At 37.3% G+C, this 19,679-nt stretch overlaps 1 protein-coding gene across 1 annotated transcript in view; it reads right to left on the bottom strand.

Annotated features, from left to right (window-relative positions):
• Positions 1 to 16,552, bottom strand: part of LOC131805881 (protein phosphatase 1 regulatory subunit 12B-like) — a 61,130-nt gene extending 44,578 nt beyond the window's left edge. Inside the window, exons 1-3 of the mRNA XM_059129635.1 lie at positions 16,285 to 16,552; positions 15,912 to 16,227; positions 13,000 to 15,849 (exon numbers count right to left, since the gene is read on the bottom strand). Of these exons, the coding sequence (XP_058985618.1) occupies positions 13,000 to 15,849; positions 15,912 to 16,227; positions 16,285 to 16,366 (3,248 nt within the window). The 5' untranslated portion in view covers positions 16,367 to 16,552. The remainder of the gene's footprint in view (positions 1 to 12,999; positions 15,850 to 15,911; positions 16,228 to 16,284) is intronic.
• Between the last annotated feature and the right edge of the window lie 3,127 nt (positions 16,553 to 19,679).

Genomic DNA, 19,679 nt, shown 5'->3' with positions numbered 1-19,679 from the left:
ATAGAAGTTTCTTGTTAGCATGATAAAAGACCTTTCACGGCCAGATAACATTTCTGTCAGATTTTTTTTTTTTTTTTTTTTTTTTTGGTGATAGAAAATCCTTCCTGTATTACCACAAACCACTGTTATCAAATTATAATTGCAAGATTTCGAATTTAAACATGCCATGGTTTTAGTTGAGTCGTTTGTTTTTGCCTATTCTGTACAGTCTCTTTCCATGGAGCTTTTGCTTCATTTCCAAATGTTAGCGAACTTAACAAACATTTGTTGATAAAGTGCAATTAAAATTCCGCAAAAATAGAAATGCACTATTCAAAAATCCCAGCTACGCGCGCACATACACACACACATTTATCCTCAGCATCCTGGTGTGCACAAATACAAACTAAGCATTAAAAACTGAGATTTGGAAAAGAATTTAAGAGTAAGAAAAAAAAACGCAAAAAAAAAAAAACAAAAACACTATATATAAACTCACTAGAAATGAATTAAACAACAACAACAAAAACAACAAGAATTTTGTAGCTTAAGTATTCGCTTGCTTATCCTCTGACTTTCTCTGTTTGTTGCATTTTCTCCCCTCCATTCATGCAGACGTTCATTTTAAGCGTAGTGGGCATGTGTATAGGTATGTGTGTGTATTTTGTTCTCCTTTATCATTTTAATGTGCGATAGGGCATACATACACTCACACGCACTCACACACGCGGTGTACACATACATCTATCGTGGAAAAGTATTTCAAACAAAGTTTGCTCAAGTTACTCAAAGCAGAATTTTGCAGCTGTACAAGGCTGAGTTCTCGACTTTATTTGTTTATGTTATTTTGAATTATAGTAAGAGTACGGATAAGTGTGTCAGTGTATGCATGTGTGTCTTGCTGTATGTATGTACCTTTTAGTATGTGTATGTATGTTTAGTTCTACATAAACGTGGATTTAATATGAAAGTTGCATTTGTTGCTTGCATATGTATGTACATACATTTACAATTACGCCAAGTACGTTAGTGTGTATGGGTGTGTGGGTGCGCATGTGTATTTGTGTTTGCTTGTCTGTGTATTTGTGCTGCTGATGCGTAAAACTTTAATTAATTGAATCGTCCATACTTTATGTGGATGGCTTTAAATACTTTTCATTCGATTAAATCTCATTGAAATCGATTTTACGAAAACTATAATAAATGATGTGTATACTTGTTTGCACATGTACAGACGCACACACACACACATACACCAGCACACAGACACTCAAACATAAGTTTGTTGATCATTGAGCTATATTGAACGCTGAACGTTATATTTGTTATTTGGTTTCATTTCGCTCCATACACAAAGATAAATAATTGTACGTGTTGCATTCAACCAACCAACCAACCAATCATTCATTCATTTGTCCGTTCGCTCGTACATTCGTTTATTTATTTATTCAATTTTATCACAAAATTGTATATTATTTGTCCACTGGAGACGAATAGCCCTTTTTGCCCAATATCTATGTTCTGTTTAGAGGATTCGTTTTGAATAAAACATTTGTATGGGCTTTTGATACAAAAGTAGCTTAATTTATGATTGATTTTTAAATAAAAAAAATCTTTTGATGTTGGTAGTGTAGGCAAGGCATTACCCTACATCTGATGCGTATGACAGTCATTGCCACAGGAGTAATACAAACCAAACTACTATTTTTTCAATTTAATGTTTCAAAAATGTCATTTCAATTTGTAAAAAAATTTACCATTTAAAAAAGAAGAATTGCAGGAGTCCATTTTTGGATAAAATTTATGGTTTATAGCATATGGTTAACATAACATAAATCTGATAATACATGAATCATTCCGCCAGACATAATATTTTGTGGATATAAATGCCTACATAATAACTTTATTTTCATTAGATCATAACACTATGCGACAAAATGCAATTTTGTCGATAATTATGGAAAAGACTAAAAGTAGATCTTAAAATAGAGGACTCGTGTACTGGCGTTTTAAAGGTTTACAACTTAATTTAATGCAAATGTAGGGGACAAAATCCCATTTTTCCACATTTTTTACCCTACAACACTATGTGTTGGGGGCATTATAAGTTTGATTGGGGCCAAAAATTATGTAACACCTCGAAATATTGATTTCACACATAGGAAAGTATATATGGATCTCCCTATCTCGCCGAGCTGAGTCAATCTAGCTATGTATGTCCGTCCGTCTGTCCGTCTGTCCGTCTGTCCATGTTAATTTGTAATCACTCTACAGGTCGAATTATGGCCCGATCTTCACGAATATTTAGGGGTTGAAATGGACCAAAAACTGAAAAAAAAAAAAATACAGATTTTGCAGTTGCTCTACAGGTCGCAATTATAGACCAATCAGAGCGGAAGTTGGCATGGGATTAGAGCTTAGGGCTGGGCAGAAGCCTTCCAATTTTGATGGTCATCGGGTAATATTTAGTGGGTGAAATAGGTCACAACATTTGTGTTAAACAAAAGTCAAATTTTCCATTAAACCGCGAATATTTTTAATTATTAATTTTTAATCCCGACAAAATCACAAATAGACGAACAGGTCAGTTCTGACCGTTACGTAGATGCCGATAGTAAATATATCGGTTATATATCGCGAAATATATACAATGTGTATATACAAAGGAAAGGGATGTTAGTTAGAATGCTTATATCTCCAGAATGGCTGGACCGTTTTTGGCAAATTTTGTCAATTCAGAATGCCCTCTTGACATAAAAGTATAAAATCTAAAAAACATCGCTGAAAAATATGCCAATAATGATGCTAATATAGATTTTGTAGTGTTTTGTGACATATTTTATTTTTTTTCATATTTTTTATCGCATGCGATTTTTTCAATTTGACTTATAATATTTTGTGATATTTTTTCACCTTACAACACAGGTTGTTGATATTATATAGGTATTGCAAATATCGTCCGATCCTCACGAAAATTTTCCCAAGGGTAGGGTTGGGCTCAGAAGGGCTGTGCCTATTGTTTTCAATGATGTCCGCAATATATAAGGGGTTGAAATGGACAAACAACTAAAAATTTCCTGATTTTGCAGCCGTTATAAAGGCCACAAATAGAAACCAAAGGACACGAAATCTCGCATAAAGTTAGAGTTTAGAACAGCGGGTAGAATGGACCATTAATTTTGTGTGAAAAAATACCAGCATTACTTACAGGCGATATCCGAAATACACAAAAGGCGAACTTCTGGTTTTTTATGCTGATTTCGTTGACGAATGTAGCCAAATATCGTAGACAAGCAAATCATATAGATGAGTCTACATTTGGAGATACAGAGGGGCTTCTTGCTTTTGGAGATGACTGCAAAATATTTAAGGGTTCAAATTAACAAAAAAACAGAAATGTTTTCCCGATCAAACAATTGAAGCCAATCGACACGCCTGTGAAGAGAGTTAAGGACAGGAAAGAATTCTAGCGTTTCGGATGACCATTGGATTATATTTAGCTGTAAAATGGACCACAACAACTAACAGCCCGATGGAGTGCAAAAATATTGGGCAAATGTCCCTTGTCAAAATCCTAATTTCAAAAGTGAAATCTTCCAATATGGGTTTGGACATAGGGGGGGGCTTCTAACAAATTGTAGTGTTGTAGGGTGTAACATAGTCGGCCCCCACGACTATATCCTTTACTTACTTGTTAAAAATATTTTTAGTAGGCTTGTCTCTTAGAGAAAATATTGAAGTCTTTAATATTGTTGGATTTTGGATTTTAAAAATATTAAAAATTGGCCAAAGCTTATTTCCTTCTTTTTTGAAATTCATTGCCGTTGTTACCCAAATTTAGTCTAATTTTTTAATTAAAGGTCACGTAAGAACTGCTTTCCGTTTCGTTTAATTTTGACATCTGTTTATTAGGTTAATTACAATTTCAATGATAATTAAAATAAAATTTACATTTTCTTTTACGACTGAATGCAACTGTTACGAACAAAGCATACCAATTAATTGAGAAGGCAATTTTAATGAATTGATTTGGGTAGACCAAGAACAAAAAAAACAACTTGAATGGAATACCCAAAAAAGGTTAGCACAGAGACGTTGGTAAACACAAATGGCTTATAAAATTTTTTGGAATAATTGCTGATAGGGTTTCCATTAGAAATACACTTTGGAACTCTCAACAATTTGGGGAAGTTTTATCCATTTAACCTCTTTTAGGGTTCCCACATCTACGCCTAAGGATAAACCTACTTTGTCATTTATTTTCCTTTTTTTTCCATTCTCTCTACATTGGAAAAAACAAAATACAAAAATCTCCATATCGATTTCCATTCAATAACAGATTTCATTTATGTTGTGGTTCCTGTTTCTACTTTGCGGAAAAACTCAAGGACTCGCTTGTTGTTGCTTGCTACTATTTAAAGCAAATGCAGAGCGAAAAAAAGAAAACTAAATGAATTTTGCGATAAAAACAAGCCAGATAAGTATGGCCGGACGAACAAAAGGTAACTTTTTTAATTACACAACGACGACAACGGCAACGCAATTTGCAATGAGGGCACGGACAGACTACCGTGGCTGCTGCTGCCGAGAATGCAGATGCCCCTCGGGTAATGGCCAATCTGGAAGGAAGCAGAAATTGTACTTTAACATGATAAAACCCAATCAAATCAGAAAATGTTTTTTTTTTTGCTGTTGCCATTACTCGATGCTGTTTGTTGTCTTTTTTTAATGTTCTTGTTGCTGTTGTTGTTAACTTTCCCCTATACTTTTTTTGTTCTGTTATTGTTTGGCCATTGCACAAAAGTCATGAATACTTAAGACGGCTCGTGCCGTCGAACGCTCAGCAACATAATGCAGCAGCTTCAGAAGCAAGACAGAGACAACAATACCAAACCGGGAACAAAGGCAACGTTTTCTGAAACCATTCAAAGTTAAAGTTTAGTTAAACTTTTCAAAAAAAAAAAAACAAATAAATAAAATAAAAAATATATGTACAAAAATTCAAAACAAAAAAAAGCTAACTTTGTCCTCCTCTTTAATCTTATCTCTCACCTGGCAGCAGGAACTGTTGAACAACAACAAGACGCACAATTCTATGGAGAATGTGAAGAAAGACAGATAGCTATAGCCACATGCAGTGCGGAATCGTGTTTGTGTGCAACCACCAAACAAATATTCATAAACGTTTTCTAGAATAACAACGACAACAACAGTAGCGGCAACGAAAATAATTTCAATACATGTCATTTACTCTGGAGGGTTTAAAAATAAACTTAGAATCAAAAGAATGTGAGAGATGACTTTAAACGCATTTAATCTCATTGCTCGATTATGTAAATTTTAGCACTAATCACCTACCCTTTTCAACCCATATGGGTCCCCAAATTATATAGTGTACAAACAAAACAAAAAAAAAAAACAAGTTAGAAAATATCAGTCGGTTTTGATTATTTAAATATATGTTGACTTCTGTCGTGATTTATCAAATTGACCGTCTATGGAGTAGGTTCCGAAAGAATGGACCAATATTGTTAATTTCGTAACGAACCTAAATAAATATTATATTAATATTGCGAGATGCTAGGTTTGGACTATATTGACACCTTCCTTCACTTGAGATATGTGATAATTTTCAGAAAATATTAAAATGTGCCTGAGGTACCACATATAGTCGACCGAAGTATTCCATTTTCATACCTTATCTCGATAAACATATTGGTATGGGCAAAATTACAAGGAATTCGAACATTTACATCCAATTTTATGTGAAATCCCATATTCATCTCAGGTTTCAGCTTGAGAGAAATATTTAGATATAGCAAGTTGTATAGAATTTTTTCGAAGTTATGACAGCTATAGTATTGAAAATTTTGACCCTTTGTGGGTGAGGTACCAGACGAAGTGGACACATATATATCCCAACTTCACAGCATATCTTGCTTATTTCAAATTTTATAATCGTGCCATAAAGAATGAACAATCTTGTGTTGATAAAAATATTGAGATGTGCCAAGTCTGAACAGAATTGGATATTAATATCGTGTCTTATGAGCTTCATAGATATTCAAAAATTTGACCCTACGTAGGGGAGGGGACCGATGTATTCCATCTTGTCACCAGACCCTGGGATGTGTGAAATTTGAAGACAATCGGACTCTTACATTACATTTTATAAGAGTTGTAATTATACAAAATTTTGATCCTTTGTGGGGGAGGTACTTGATAGAGTGTGGGGAAGGTAGCTGACCTAGCACTGATGCAAATATTCGGAATTGCAAAATTGAAGCAAAATCGGATTATCATATTCCTTTCTGTGCAAAAACAATATTTTTTGAAATTTCCGATATTTTTTGTAGGAGGTACAAGAAGGAGTGGGCCGATATTGCCCATTTCCGAAATCGATCTAAGTTTGACATAAATATTCAAACTATAGCTAATTTCTTGGAAATTGGGACCAAAATTAAAAAATTTGGAAAATTGGGAGGTAATTTAATGTAGGCGGAATATTTTTATAATAAACGTCTTAGTACTCCTCCAACATTCATACCAAAATTCATTCATGTGTCTGGAAAATTGTAGCCTCTATCATGACATTAAAATACAGATAGAGGGACGGAGGGAGGCGAGTTCTCCCCTCCACTACATTTTTGAAAATTTCGAATTAAGCAGCCTTGGGTTCTTTGTATTGCAGGTAAATAGCATATTTGGCAATATTAGTGATAACAATGATATGTGAACCCCTGACGTTTGACATTCTACAACACTATAATTTGGGTTAAGTTTTTGAATATCTGAAACCCTTTTGACTAGAATGAACGATTTCCCTTTGAAACATACACTTTTAAATAATTCCGGTACATAATGTCGCTAAAATCTTCAAAATACCGATTATCGGGAGGTACTGTTATATGAGGGCTAGACAATTTTCTGTCATAGTCTGTAGTATCCATTACGAATTTCAAATACCAAATTTGAAATATAATGGTACCTCCCTATTTTTATTATTCACCGGAAATGTTTCAACTTTGGTATCTGAAGTTCGTAATGTACACTACAGCCTATGACAGAAAATTGTCCGTTCAGGTCCACGCCTTCGTATAGCCCCAATATAACGACACCTCCTGATATTCGGCATTTTGATGATTTTAGCGACTTTATTCACCGGAATTGTTTCAAATTGGTATTTGAAGTTCGTAATGGACACTACAGCCTACGACAGAAATTCGTTTGTGCACGTCCACGTCTTCGCATAGCCCCATATAACGGTACCTCCCGATATTCGGTTTTTTGATGATTTTAGCGACATTATTCACCGGATTTGTGTCAAATTTGGTATTTGAAGTTCGTAATGGATACTATAGTCTAGGACAGAAAATTGTTTGTGCAGGCTGACGTCTTCGTATAGCCCCCATATAACGGTACCTCCTGATATTCGGTATTTGGATGATTTTAGCTACATTATTCATTGATTTTTTTCAAGTTTCGCATTTGGTCCAAGTCGTCGTATAAGACCTTAATATTACGGCTACATTCGGTATTTTTAAGATTTTAACAGAAGTTTTAACGGATTTTATTATTTTGAAAATTGCCAAAATCGTTCCAAATTGTGAATGGTATTTAAATATCGGCCCGGCCGAACTTACAGCTTTTTTAATTGTGTTTTTTTTTTTTTTCATAAAAGTTATGGTTTCTTTTACCGGCAAAATATTGTCCAATGACCATCCAACAGACAGACAGACATACATAGCTAGATCGACTTAGCTCGGCGAGATAGGAAGATTGGTCCAATATCGAGGACCAATATTTCGATGTGTTACATACTTTTTGGTTCAATCTAACTTATAATAATCCAATACATAGTATTTTAGGGCATACAAATAAAAAAAGAACGTCAGAAAATATTACAGAAATATATTCACATTATTCACATTTAAAAGATGCCATTTTTAATAAATTTTTTCTAGCTTTTATTCTGTCCTGCCCAAAAGGCTATTCTGAATCGGTGAGAATTATCCAAGACTGACTGTTACAAGTAGTCTAATTAACATCAACAATATATGTAATACATGGTCCGAAATAGCTTTTGGTGTGTTTGTGATTGCGCCGGAATTAAATATATTACATATTTAGGGCCTAATGAAAATATTAGCCCAAAACTCTGGCCCCATGAAAAATTCCGCATCTATTGGTCTATAATTGTGACCTCTAGAGCAACTGCAAAATTAAGGATTTTTTCTGTTTTTGATTCATATTTTGCGATAATTTCCAAAAACAATAGGCTTTTATTCTGACCTCCATACAAAATGATGCGAAACATATAATACCCCAAAACATATGGTTTGTAGGGTATAAATACCGTTTCCCGCTATATTAAAAATTTGCAGTCAGTATTTATTCTATTTAGAAATTTTTCCCAATTCGGTGATTGATCCTTCAGCATTCCGAAAATATATGCTAATAAGGAGACCTTTAATAAAGAACGAACTGGTGATACAAGTGTGTATGCAATATTTCCTAGATTCATTATTAATACTGAGCTCTATAAAGAAATGGACGTTAATGTTGTAAAGAATTTAGAAAACCTAGCCGGTTTAACTTGTCATAATCTTCATAAAGATGTTTAACCGGAGAAAAAAACTTTAACGTAAGTATTCCTTATGATATGTTGATCGGTTCAACTAGTATATTAAAAAAACCAAAAATGTTCCGAATTATTTTCGTTAATATCTAATTAACTATTAAACCAATATGTACCCATCCTATTTCATACGAATCTTTGTGACCTTCGAAATCCCACATTTTCATTAATTTTTATCTAGAATACGTGGTCTTCGAACAGAGAATAAATGCATTTTATTTTTGTAATAAATTGGTCTCATAGTTTTTTTCCCAAGATTTTTTTGCACTGTCTGAGCTCTCCATAGTTCCATATTAAATCTACTTATTTTATTATCCCTAAAACAGCGACCAACACTAAAATTAAAAAAAGAAAAAATCTCATAAAAACACAATTTTCATTGGTGTTAATCACATTAAATAGCCTTAATGTAAATGGCCAAAGAGCCAGTGGAAACTGTACTTAACCCACAGCGGCAACGAACAAACTATACAGCTTCTCTAGAAAGAAACCAAAATAAATCTTTGTAATGGTGATAATACCAAGACTCAAATTAGACAGAACGCCGTTACTGCCGTCAACAGTGAGTCAAACATTGTCATAAAGCAAACTGTCGATGTCGCGTTACCAAAAGATGAAAAATGACGGACCTCTATTAAATTTCATCAAAATTAACTTTTCCAGCCGTCGTAGACGAAGCCACAGCGGCAGCAGACATTGGCCACATCATTTTCATTGTCGTCGTTGTCTTAATAGCATTTCTGCTACAGCAAGAAGAGCGTAAGAGTGTTGTTATAATTTAAACAGAGGCAAAAAAGAAAGAAAAAAAAAACGCCATGCTATTATCATTACCATCCAGGACATACATCTATGTACAAAGCTCGAAAAGCAACAGACACTTGCAAAGGTTGGGATCAAGGTGATGATGAAAAAGAAGCATTAGGAAGTGGATTTTTGTTCTTTTGAAAGACAGTGTTTCGGGAGAGACGTTATATTTTAAATTTCGCTATTACATAATTTTTGTAGAGTTGTCCTCAAATCAACTCCGCTGTTTCAGGGCAAGTATTTTGTAAGGCTCTACATTATCCGTGTATTGATTAAATGTTCTATATTATACTTTCCTGTTTAAAGGAAACTACGTTTGAAATACCTATATGAGAAATGTGCAGGGTGAGATGAAAAACCTGCAACAAACTTTAGACTGCTGTCATTTCTAAGCCACTCGTCCGGCAGTTGTTACAAATATTCAAGTGACAGCTCATTATATTGTTTACAAGCATACAAAAGCATTTTGGTGAGAATTTTCCAGAAAAAATGTTATTCGTGATCGAATTCAAGCGTGATAGTGTGATTTCTTTATATTTAGCTAGACAACAACATGTGGTGATCGTTAGAGCACACCAGCATTTACATGTGAATAAATCTTTTGTGTCTCGTACCATCGCTCGTTACCGTGATACTGGTAGCGTAGCCCGACGTCAAGGAAGTAGGCGAAAGAAAAGCAGCAACAGAACTGCCGAGTTTGGTTTTTTCCGATGAGAAAACATTCGTTGTCCTGAAGTTTGTAAACAAACAAAATGATCGTGTTTACTTGCCAATAAGGTCAGCTTAAAATGTGCAACTTCGGTTGGCCACCAGAACTCAAACGCCGGCCATGGTAATGGTGTGGGCCGCCATAACAGCCGATGGTCGCTCTCCGCTCGTATCAGAATAAATGCCGAATATTATCTCGAAAATATTCTGGAGGGTGTATTAAAGCCTTGGGCACGCAAACATTTTGGCCGCAGACCTTGGACATTCCACTCAGCACGCGCCACCCAAGAATGGTTACAAATGTGGACTATTGTGTCTGGAGTATTTTGGAATGCAAGGCTGGCACTAAAGAATACCAAAGTGTCGATCACCTCAAGCAAGCGCTTCGCCGGAAGTGGGCCAAAATACCGCAGAACAACATTCGGATAGCGTATGACAATTTAAAGGCCCTAATTCGTGCCACCAATTCGAACAAATCTAATCTTATTCTAAAATTTGATGCCATTTCCGACATTTTTTGCTTTCAGTCAATTAAAGTTTAAAAAAATGTAGAAATTATGGCGTTTGACTTTGTTGCAGTTTTTTTTATCTCACCCTGTATTTATATGTTTGACTGAAATTGTTAAGAACAATACGCGAACAATCTCTGAAATATCAGACGCATGCCCGTAACATAAAATGGTTATAGTTTTTTTTTTTTTCTTTTTTAATATGGAAATTCCATGAACGACCTCGCCCGATTGTAGCCTTTTTAACTTTTTATGAGAGTTATAATTATTATTTGTTATATTGAGATCTAATGTTGTTCAATAGAGATATACGGTGTTTTTACCTAACTCCTTTGTGAGGTAGGTACTGGATGAAATATAAATAAGAAAAAAAACTGTAAGTTCGGCCAGACCGAATCTTGAATACCCTCCACTATTTGAAACAAATTTGGCAATTTAAAAAAAAATAGAAACCGTTAAAAATACGACGACGTAGACCTGCATAGCCAATTTTTATCATAGTATTCAAATGCGAAACTTAAAAAAAATCGGTGGATAGTGTAGCAAAAATCATCAAAATACCGGATATAGGGAGGTACCATAATGTGGGCCATACCAATCTTCTGTCACAGGCTGTAGTATCCATGACGAACTTCAAATGGCAAAGTTGAAACAATTCCTGCGACTAATATCGCTAAAATCATCAAAATACTGAATATCGCGAGGTACCGTTATAAGGGGGCTATACGAAGACGTGGACCTGCACAGACAATTTTCTGTCATAGGCTGTAGTATCCATGACGAACTTCAAATGGCAAATTTGAAACAATTCCGCGGAATAATGTCGCTAAAATCATCAAAATACCGAATAACGGGAGGTATTGTTATATGGGGGCTATACGAATTTTTTTTCTGTTTTCTGTTACAGGCTGTAGTATCCGTTACGAACTTCAAATACCAAATTTACAAAAATTCCGGTAAAACAGGGACCGATATATCTCAGTTTCAATGCCAACCATCCTAGACATAATACAAATTGTTCTGCCAAATTTTGAAGCTCTCATCAAATAATGTGGGCTCTATCGTGATTTCAACAGACAAACAGACAGACTATGACGAATATTTATGGGTGCTACAAACGGAATGACAAAATTAATATACCCTCCTTTTTATGGTGGAGGGTAAAAAAAAGATTGTTTCCAAATGTAGTCGTGAAATCTGAGCTAGTGAGCCGATATTGCCGGTTTTCAAACTTAATGTAAGGTCTATAAAGATTTTATGATGTACCAAGTTTAGATCAAATGCGATATATCTTACGCCGATAAGGTATATAGGCCAGTGGCACATGGCTAGGTGGACTTCAAATATCCTGAAACTATTTTTTCCGAAGAGACGTAGGATTCCAAATCGTTATATCGATGATACATATTGTGCCGATATTAAATGATACTACCCTCTGTAGGGCAATTACTTCAATGACACTTTGAGGCACCACGAGTCAAAAAAACATTCAATATTGCTTTAGATCTTTTCATTTTTGACAACGATTCTCTTCTTGAAGAGAAAACAAATGGACTTCAATATATGTTCAAATTTCGGCATATATTCAGGATATATATAGCGATTAAAGCCGCTGGTATTATTTTCCATCCGAATGAACACCAATTTGTTATTTCGAGTCAGTAATAATAACAAATGTCCAGATTTTTATTTTTAAATATTTCTCTCTCTATCAGTCTCTCAGAATTTTATACCATTACAGCGTTATCTAAAATTTGACGTACACCGAGGACCACACAAGTAAACCACATGTATTTATATGAATGTTATCCAAATATGTCGGGCGTAAAAAATTTCAAAGTTGAACATTTTCAACATTGACAATTGAACAATTTCTTTTTTCTTGTGAACGAATAAAACAAAAAGTGTTAATATTTGTAATTGGAAAATATAGCAATTGGATGATTTTTACAAAAGACGGACAGACGGATGGACAGGCATAAATCGTCGTAGAATTTTAAGCTTCTTACTATTTACTAGTTATTTACTATTTTTAATGTCATATATATTATTTGCATTTAGAAAGAATCGTTTCATTTTTGGAACATTGGCAGTTCTACTGCCTACTTAAAGATAACAATGCAAATTGTCTTACTGTTTCCGAACCACTGTGCACAAGTTCAACAACCACAAGTCGTTACAGGTAATCCCATAACAGAGTTAAATTAAGCCCACGATGACAGCAAATGGCAGCAGCAGTGGCGAGGCGATAAATTAAAAGCGAAATTAGTTTTGAGAACAAGAGCAGAACAAGAACCAGGAGCAGAAGCAGGAGTTAATCACTCTGATGGATGGATGGATGAATGTCCTCACAACACTTACCTTCGGATGTTTCTTTGTATAGATCTCGTAACGGCTGTCATATCACAAGCACCTTTGTCACCGGCTTTACGATTTTCCAAACGGCTACTGCACGAACGTCCATCCAGGGTGGTGTACAATGGACGACGTGGCAAATGAGCCGTGTAAATGTTGCGTGGTGTGGGTATTTTGGTTTTCAACGTGCGAGGACTGGGCTCAAATCCTGAATCTTGATCTCTTGTGTTTTGTTGCATTTCAGCAGCTTCTGCTTCGGTGCGTTGCCAATTGCTACGTGATTTCGTACCACTTTTGACACGTTTCTTGAGGCGTCGTTTGCGTCCTGTGGCATAGTCGTATGGTGAGATGGGCTCATCTTGCGGGCGAAAACGTTTTTGAGTCTGCGTTTCGTCTTCATCTTCGTGTTCATCATCTTGTAGGGTCACCTCTTCGGAACGATTCGAATCTGCCTCGAAGAGTTGTGTTTGGGGACTGGTGAGAACCTTGAAAACTGTGGAATCACTCATTTCCACTTCGTCGCGTGCAGAATTGGAATCATCTACCTCAATAACGGAATCATCACTTTTTAAAACCTGGAAGCTAGATTTACGTCTCAGTGCCTCTTTTTGTACTTCCATGGCTGGTTCATCTTCAGCTGAGTCGGATGGAAGTAAGGTAAATGAACGTCTTGATTCTTGTTCCCTGACTGGATGGGGGCGTTCATCGAGGTCTTCGTCGTCCCGTTCTTCTTCATTTGTTTTTTGTTTTGAGGAGATCTTGTGAGCTTCTTCAGCATTGGCCGCATTGGATTGTGGTGGTAAATCATTTGAGGTAGTTTGGGGGTTGGAAGCTGTTGTTTCACTTGGTTTGTCAGCTGCGGCTTCTGTGTGGGTCTCTTTTTCTTCTTCTTGGTTTGGTTGTTCTGGCTGTGGTGGAATATCGTGAATTTCATGGGCTTCGGAAGTTTGTGGAAGAGGTGAAGCTGAAGTTTGATTGGCTTGCACAGGAGTTTCTAGATTTGTTTCCATGTTTTCCTTGGAAGGCTTTCCAAGGTCTTCTGAAGTTTCTTGAGGTTGAACGCGATCTGTTTGGCCTGTAGTTCCATCTTTTTGTTCTTGGGGTTGGGATTCCTCCGCTTCAGTAGCCTTTTCATCCATTGCCTTTTGTTGATCCTCAGCATCCGTAGATGTTTCAGGGGCCAAAGGAGGTGCTGTGGCAGTTTCAGCTATGGCGGTGGCAGTATCCACAATTTCCTCAACTTGCTTGGCTACTTCTTCTTCCAAAGGAACCTTTTCAGTTGATTCTTCCTTTTCTTGAGCATCGACAGCTACTCCCTCTGGCTTTTCACTAATATTTCCTTCATCCTCTGCTGGGTGATGGACTTGAACTTCGGTAACAATACTTTTGGAGGCATTTTCATCATCATCGGTAAATTCTGCCCCAGAGATGAGAGCAGATGTATCAGCTTCTTCCTCCGGTGCCGGCGGAGTTTTAATAAAAGTACCCTCCTTGACTGCTGTGGTGGGAGTTGAGGGAACTGAAGGTTTTGTTGGTGAGGCCGAACGACTTAAAACTTGTTCAGTGGACTCTGGCTGTTCCTCTCCCTTGCCACGTGCTTCAGCTGTATTTTGCTTAGCTGCATCCTCAGGTACTATCAGGGCTTCAGGACTTTGATCACTCTCCCGTACCTCCAGATCTCCTGACTTTTGGGCAGCTTTTGCTTGTGCCTCCTCTATACCCCCACCCTCATGTTTTCCATCTGAATCGATAGCATCCTTCGAACGCTTGTTTGATATGGAGCGTTTCTTGTGTAAAACCCGTTGCTTTTGCCGCTTATGATAACAACAATTTTCACAGGAATCACTGTCATCTTCGTCATCCTCCCACTCGCTTGAGCTAAGATAACGTTCTCGTGATTTCCGACGCCGAATCTCAATATTACTCTTGGAGCGACACATTCCACTACATTCGTGATCGGACTCCTTGGGATCCCCACAACTGCTTGTGCGCCTTCTCAAGTGGCGTCCTTTGCCTTTACGATGCCTATGACAAATGTGGGCATAACGCTGTTCCCGACGATAGGTTTGTTCCGAACAACTGCAGTTACCATCCTCGGCTCCATCCGATTCGGAACGTTTCAAGTACACAACATATTTCTTGGAGTTACTAAGGTCGTGTATCTCTTCCTTTTCTACATACTGCAAAGGCTTTACGGCCTCCATGGGAGGTTGAGTAAATGGATTTGGACGTCGGGCAGCCAATTTAAGTTTTCCAGCCGGCAAACAGCCATGGGACTGTAGAAACTTTGCTGTCGATCTGTGACCCTTTTGGAGCGAACAATCTAAAGGTGTGATGACTATGCCCTTGGAATTCCGATATACAGCATTGATATCAGCTCCATAGTCAATTAACAGCTTACACATATCTGTGTAATCATTATATGCCGCTATGTGCAGCAAACTTCGCCCATCATTGCTGGTGGTATTCACCTGCTTGGGTCTTTGTTCCAACAACCATTCAACCAATTCTCGACGCCCCGAGGCAGCAGCTTCATGCAACGGAAGATCGCCCTTGGCATTACGCAACCACAAATTGGCATTTCTTTCCTTTAGAAGCTTCACTGTCTCGAATTGTCCTTTGGCACAACCACAATGGGCTGGTGTGCGACCCTTACGATCTTGGCGATTGGGATCAGCTTCAAAGTCCAGCAGACGTGATGTGGCATCTGCATGGCCCAAGGTGACAGCATAATGTAAGGCTGTACAACCATTGGAATCGATGAGATCCGTGGGAGCTCCACAGAGACTGATGAGCGTATCAATACACTCCGTATGACCCCGAGAGGCAGCACAATGTAGGGCCGTTAAGCCATCCCTGTAACAAGACAAACACACATGTAATTGGCAATCTTAAAAATATCTCTCAACAAAACCAACTTATCGGCTGTTTCAACCCTTGCTCCCGCCTTAACCAAAGCCAAAATGGCTTTGGCCGAACCAGCAGAGGCAGCCCACAACAACGGCTGACGTCCATCTTTGTCCTCCACATCCACACTGCACTGCGGATGAGCCAAGAGAATACCCAAAATTTCCAAGGCCAATTTATGGGAACTAGCTTGACTCAATTTACCCTCATAAGTGGCTCCACACATCTGGGCGGCATAATGTAGCGGAGAGCCACCATTAATGTCCGGTGTTGTCACATTGGCGCCCGCAGCCAAGACAGCCCTTAAGGCTGCCACCTCACCACAGACTAAAAGAAAGACATTGAAACGATTTAGAAACTATACGCAGAATTCTTCCATCTCACCTGTTGCCCAATGCACCACCGAGTGCCCTTCTTTATCCACCGCATTCACATCGGCTTTGTTCGCTAGAAGCAAATTGACCATTGCCAAGTTGCCCTGAATAACAGCCAAGTGCAGCGGTGTAAAGCCATCTTCGTCGGCAGACTCCAGCAGTTCTGGAGCTGCGACGGCAATACTGGCGGCAGCCACGAGATCGCCTGTTCTCGCCACACTCTGAGCAGCACAATAATGCAGAGCGTTTTTATAGTGACTGTCACGCAGACGTATCCGTTCTGGCTGGAAAGAAAGAATACAAAATATATATGTTGTTAGTGGATAAAAATAATTAAAAGTTTTCAAAAACCCTTACAAGAAGACATTATAGGTCTTCCATGGACATAATGAATAATATCTTCTAAAGGAGGATCCAATAATCATTATTTCAAGGTCTTCGTCTTAAAAAACTCATTCTAAAGATAGAGAAAAAGAAAAAACGCTAATTGTGGGTCTACTAAAAATGAATACCGAAAACTTTTAGCTCTTCTCTAAAACTAAGACATTAAGAAGATTTCCTAAAGAAAAAAGGCTTATGGCAGGACTTCTACGGGGAAATAATCTTAAGATGACCTTCTATTCTAGAATGATCCCTAGAAGAAGGTCTGATATTTATTTATTATCAGAAGGTCTGATAATAAATAAAAAATCTTGAATGGAAGGAATACTTGATGAAGTCCTTTAAGGATTTTCAAGGAAATTTAATATTTTTATAACAAAAAAAGTATATAAAATGTTTTCTATAAGAAAAAGTATTCTAGAAATTTTTATATTGGGAGAAGATCTCCAATGGTCTTTAATAGTCAAAAAGTCCGCCAAAAAAATATTATATACATAAAGAAAAGCTTTAGAAAGGCTTCTATGGAAGAAGGCATGGAAAAGCTTATGTATAGTTTGAAGAATTCTAGAATGACATGAACTTTTGATGGTCCTTTATTGGGAGAATACATCTTGAAGGTCCACCCCCCCTCTTCTACAGTATACATCAAAATAAATATTTTTTTCATTCATTTTCACTCTCCAAACAACTTTTGCTCTATTTTGAGCGATTCTGCTCCAACTCTAATTTCTCAAACAGGAGTGACTTGGGAGTGCTCCAACACAAAACAAAACAGAAGACGCTGTAAGAAACTCCCAATCTTTGAGCAACCTTGCTCGCGAACAAGCTTCGCTCCCGAGTGAAAATGAGCAAATCATTGCCCTTGTAGAAAATAGACTTCTGGAAAATATTACATTGTGAGATAAATTTTATTGAATGAAAGCAAAAAATGTCGGAAATAGCATCAAATTTTAGAGTAAGTTTAGATTTGTGCGAATTGTTCACCTCTGGCACGAATTGTGGCCTTCAAACGGCCAATGAAACCGTCCCGTGGCTTTAATATACCCTCCAGAATATTTTCGCGATAATATTCGGCATTTATTCTGATGTCACGGCCGATTAATACGAGCGGAGAGCGACCATCGGCTTTTATGGGGACCCACACCCATCACCATGGTCGGCGCTTGAATTCTGGTGGCCAACCGAAGGTGCACATTTTCAGCTGACCTCTTTGGCAAATAAACACGATCATTTTGTTTGTTTACAAACTGATGGACAACGTTCAACACTTTTGACCAAACGAAGCAACTCTTTAGAGTCTATTTTCTTTCTGTTGCGGTGTAAGTTCTTGCACTTTTTGGAATTTCAATGGCTTTACCCCGAGCTCATTTTTCAATATTTGCCGAATGGAATATGGCGATATGTTCAGCTCACGAGCCATTTTTGGCCACTGCGACGCGGCTTTCGATCACGTCGCTTCTTTACTTTTCGAACCATTTCTGCTGATGTTACTGTTCTCTTCCGTCCACTTTCTTGACGTCGGGCTACGCTACCAGTATCACAGTAACGAGCGATGATACGATACACAAACGATTTATTCACATTTAAACGCTGGAGTGCTCTAACGATAGCCACTTGTTGTTTTCCAGCCAAATATAAAGAAATCACAGTATTACGCTTGAATTCCATCACGATTAATTTTTTTCTGGAAAATTTTCTCTCCAAAATGCTTTTGTACGCTTGTAAACAATATAATGAGGATCTTCATAGAATCACTTTCTGAGTCGGTTTATGCATGTCAGTCCGTCCGTCTGTCTGTCGGTCCATGTATTCTTCTGAACAAAATGCAGGTCGCATAATTGTTTGGCCCAAGGTCGAACCCTTTTGAAATTGCTGCGAATCGGTTCAAATTTAGATATAGCTCCCATATAGGCTCAACCAATTTCAGGTTGATTAGGCACCAAATTATCAATATCAGTCCAAATGACCTGAATTTTGGCACATCCGACTCAATTTTTTCTATAAACAGGTGCTTTTATTTGGTTAAAATCAGTTCAGATATATCTATAGCTCCCATACATATGTTCATCCGATTTTGTGTTTAAGTCGCTCCCATTCATAATATGCACTTCAAAAGAAAGGTATTTGGTACTAGTATCAGATACAGCCCAGAAATACCTCTGTCCAATTTTATCATGATCGGATCCGATTTATTGTGGACCAAGTATCTAATATGAACCCAAAGGATCTAAATTTTGGCAATTACGACTAAATTCATTCTAGAAACCCGATTTTGGGGGTTTAATTCCCTCTGTACAAAATACTTTGTACATACTTTTGAGTGCGATTGAGGCGCTGGGAAAATGTAGCAATAAAAAATTTTTTCTAAAATTAATTATTTCCCAGCCGCCATAAAACATCACATGTGAAGAATTCGGTGATCTTGTGCGCTGACGCATACGATAATGCGAGAGATAATAAAGGTTATGACCCACAAGCACAGGTATCGATGCGCTCAGTAGATGTGCAAGACCACTTGAATGAAATGACAAGTAGCCCTGCAATGTTCTCCATTTAATATTAGAATAGATAGGTTAAGTTAGATTCCTTTCAGTAGTACGTAAGGAACATATTTTAAATATAAAATCAGAATTGAATCAACAACCAAACCATTCGGTTGGTTTTCTCTTCTCATTCACCCTCAAATGCGTAAAATGCACTCCACAACAATGATTTTTTGTACCAGATATCAAATACAGCTCAGAAATAAGTGCATAAATTTTGCCATGATCGATTCAAATTAGGATGTAGCTCCCATGTATATTTTTATCCGATATCAGGTTTATTCTGGTGAAGTATATAATATAGTCGGCCCCGCCCGACATCTGACTCTCCTTACTGGTTCATGTATCAATTCATTCCAAATATTTTGTTTCACATTGTCAAATCCAACATTAGAATAATAGTTTTTCCTTCAATCCTCAACAGTTTATTGGCACCGCGCATTGAATTAGCTGTGCATGTCAGTTGGCAATAATTACAGTA

The sequence above is a fragment of the Musca domestica genome, unplaced genomic scaffold (assembly GCF_030504385.1).
Source record: "Musca domestica strain aabys unplaced genomic scaffold, Musca_domestica.polishedcontigs.V.1.1 63, whole genome shotgun sequence".
In the NCBI taxonomy this organism is placed as follows: Eukaryota; Metazoa; Arthropoda; class Insecta; order Diptera; family Muscidae; genus Musca; species Musca domestica.
The sequence above is the reverse complement of the archived record's forward strand: the minus strand, read 5'-3'. Positions and strand labels throughout refer to the sequence as shown.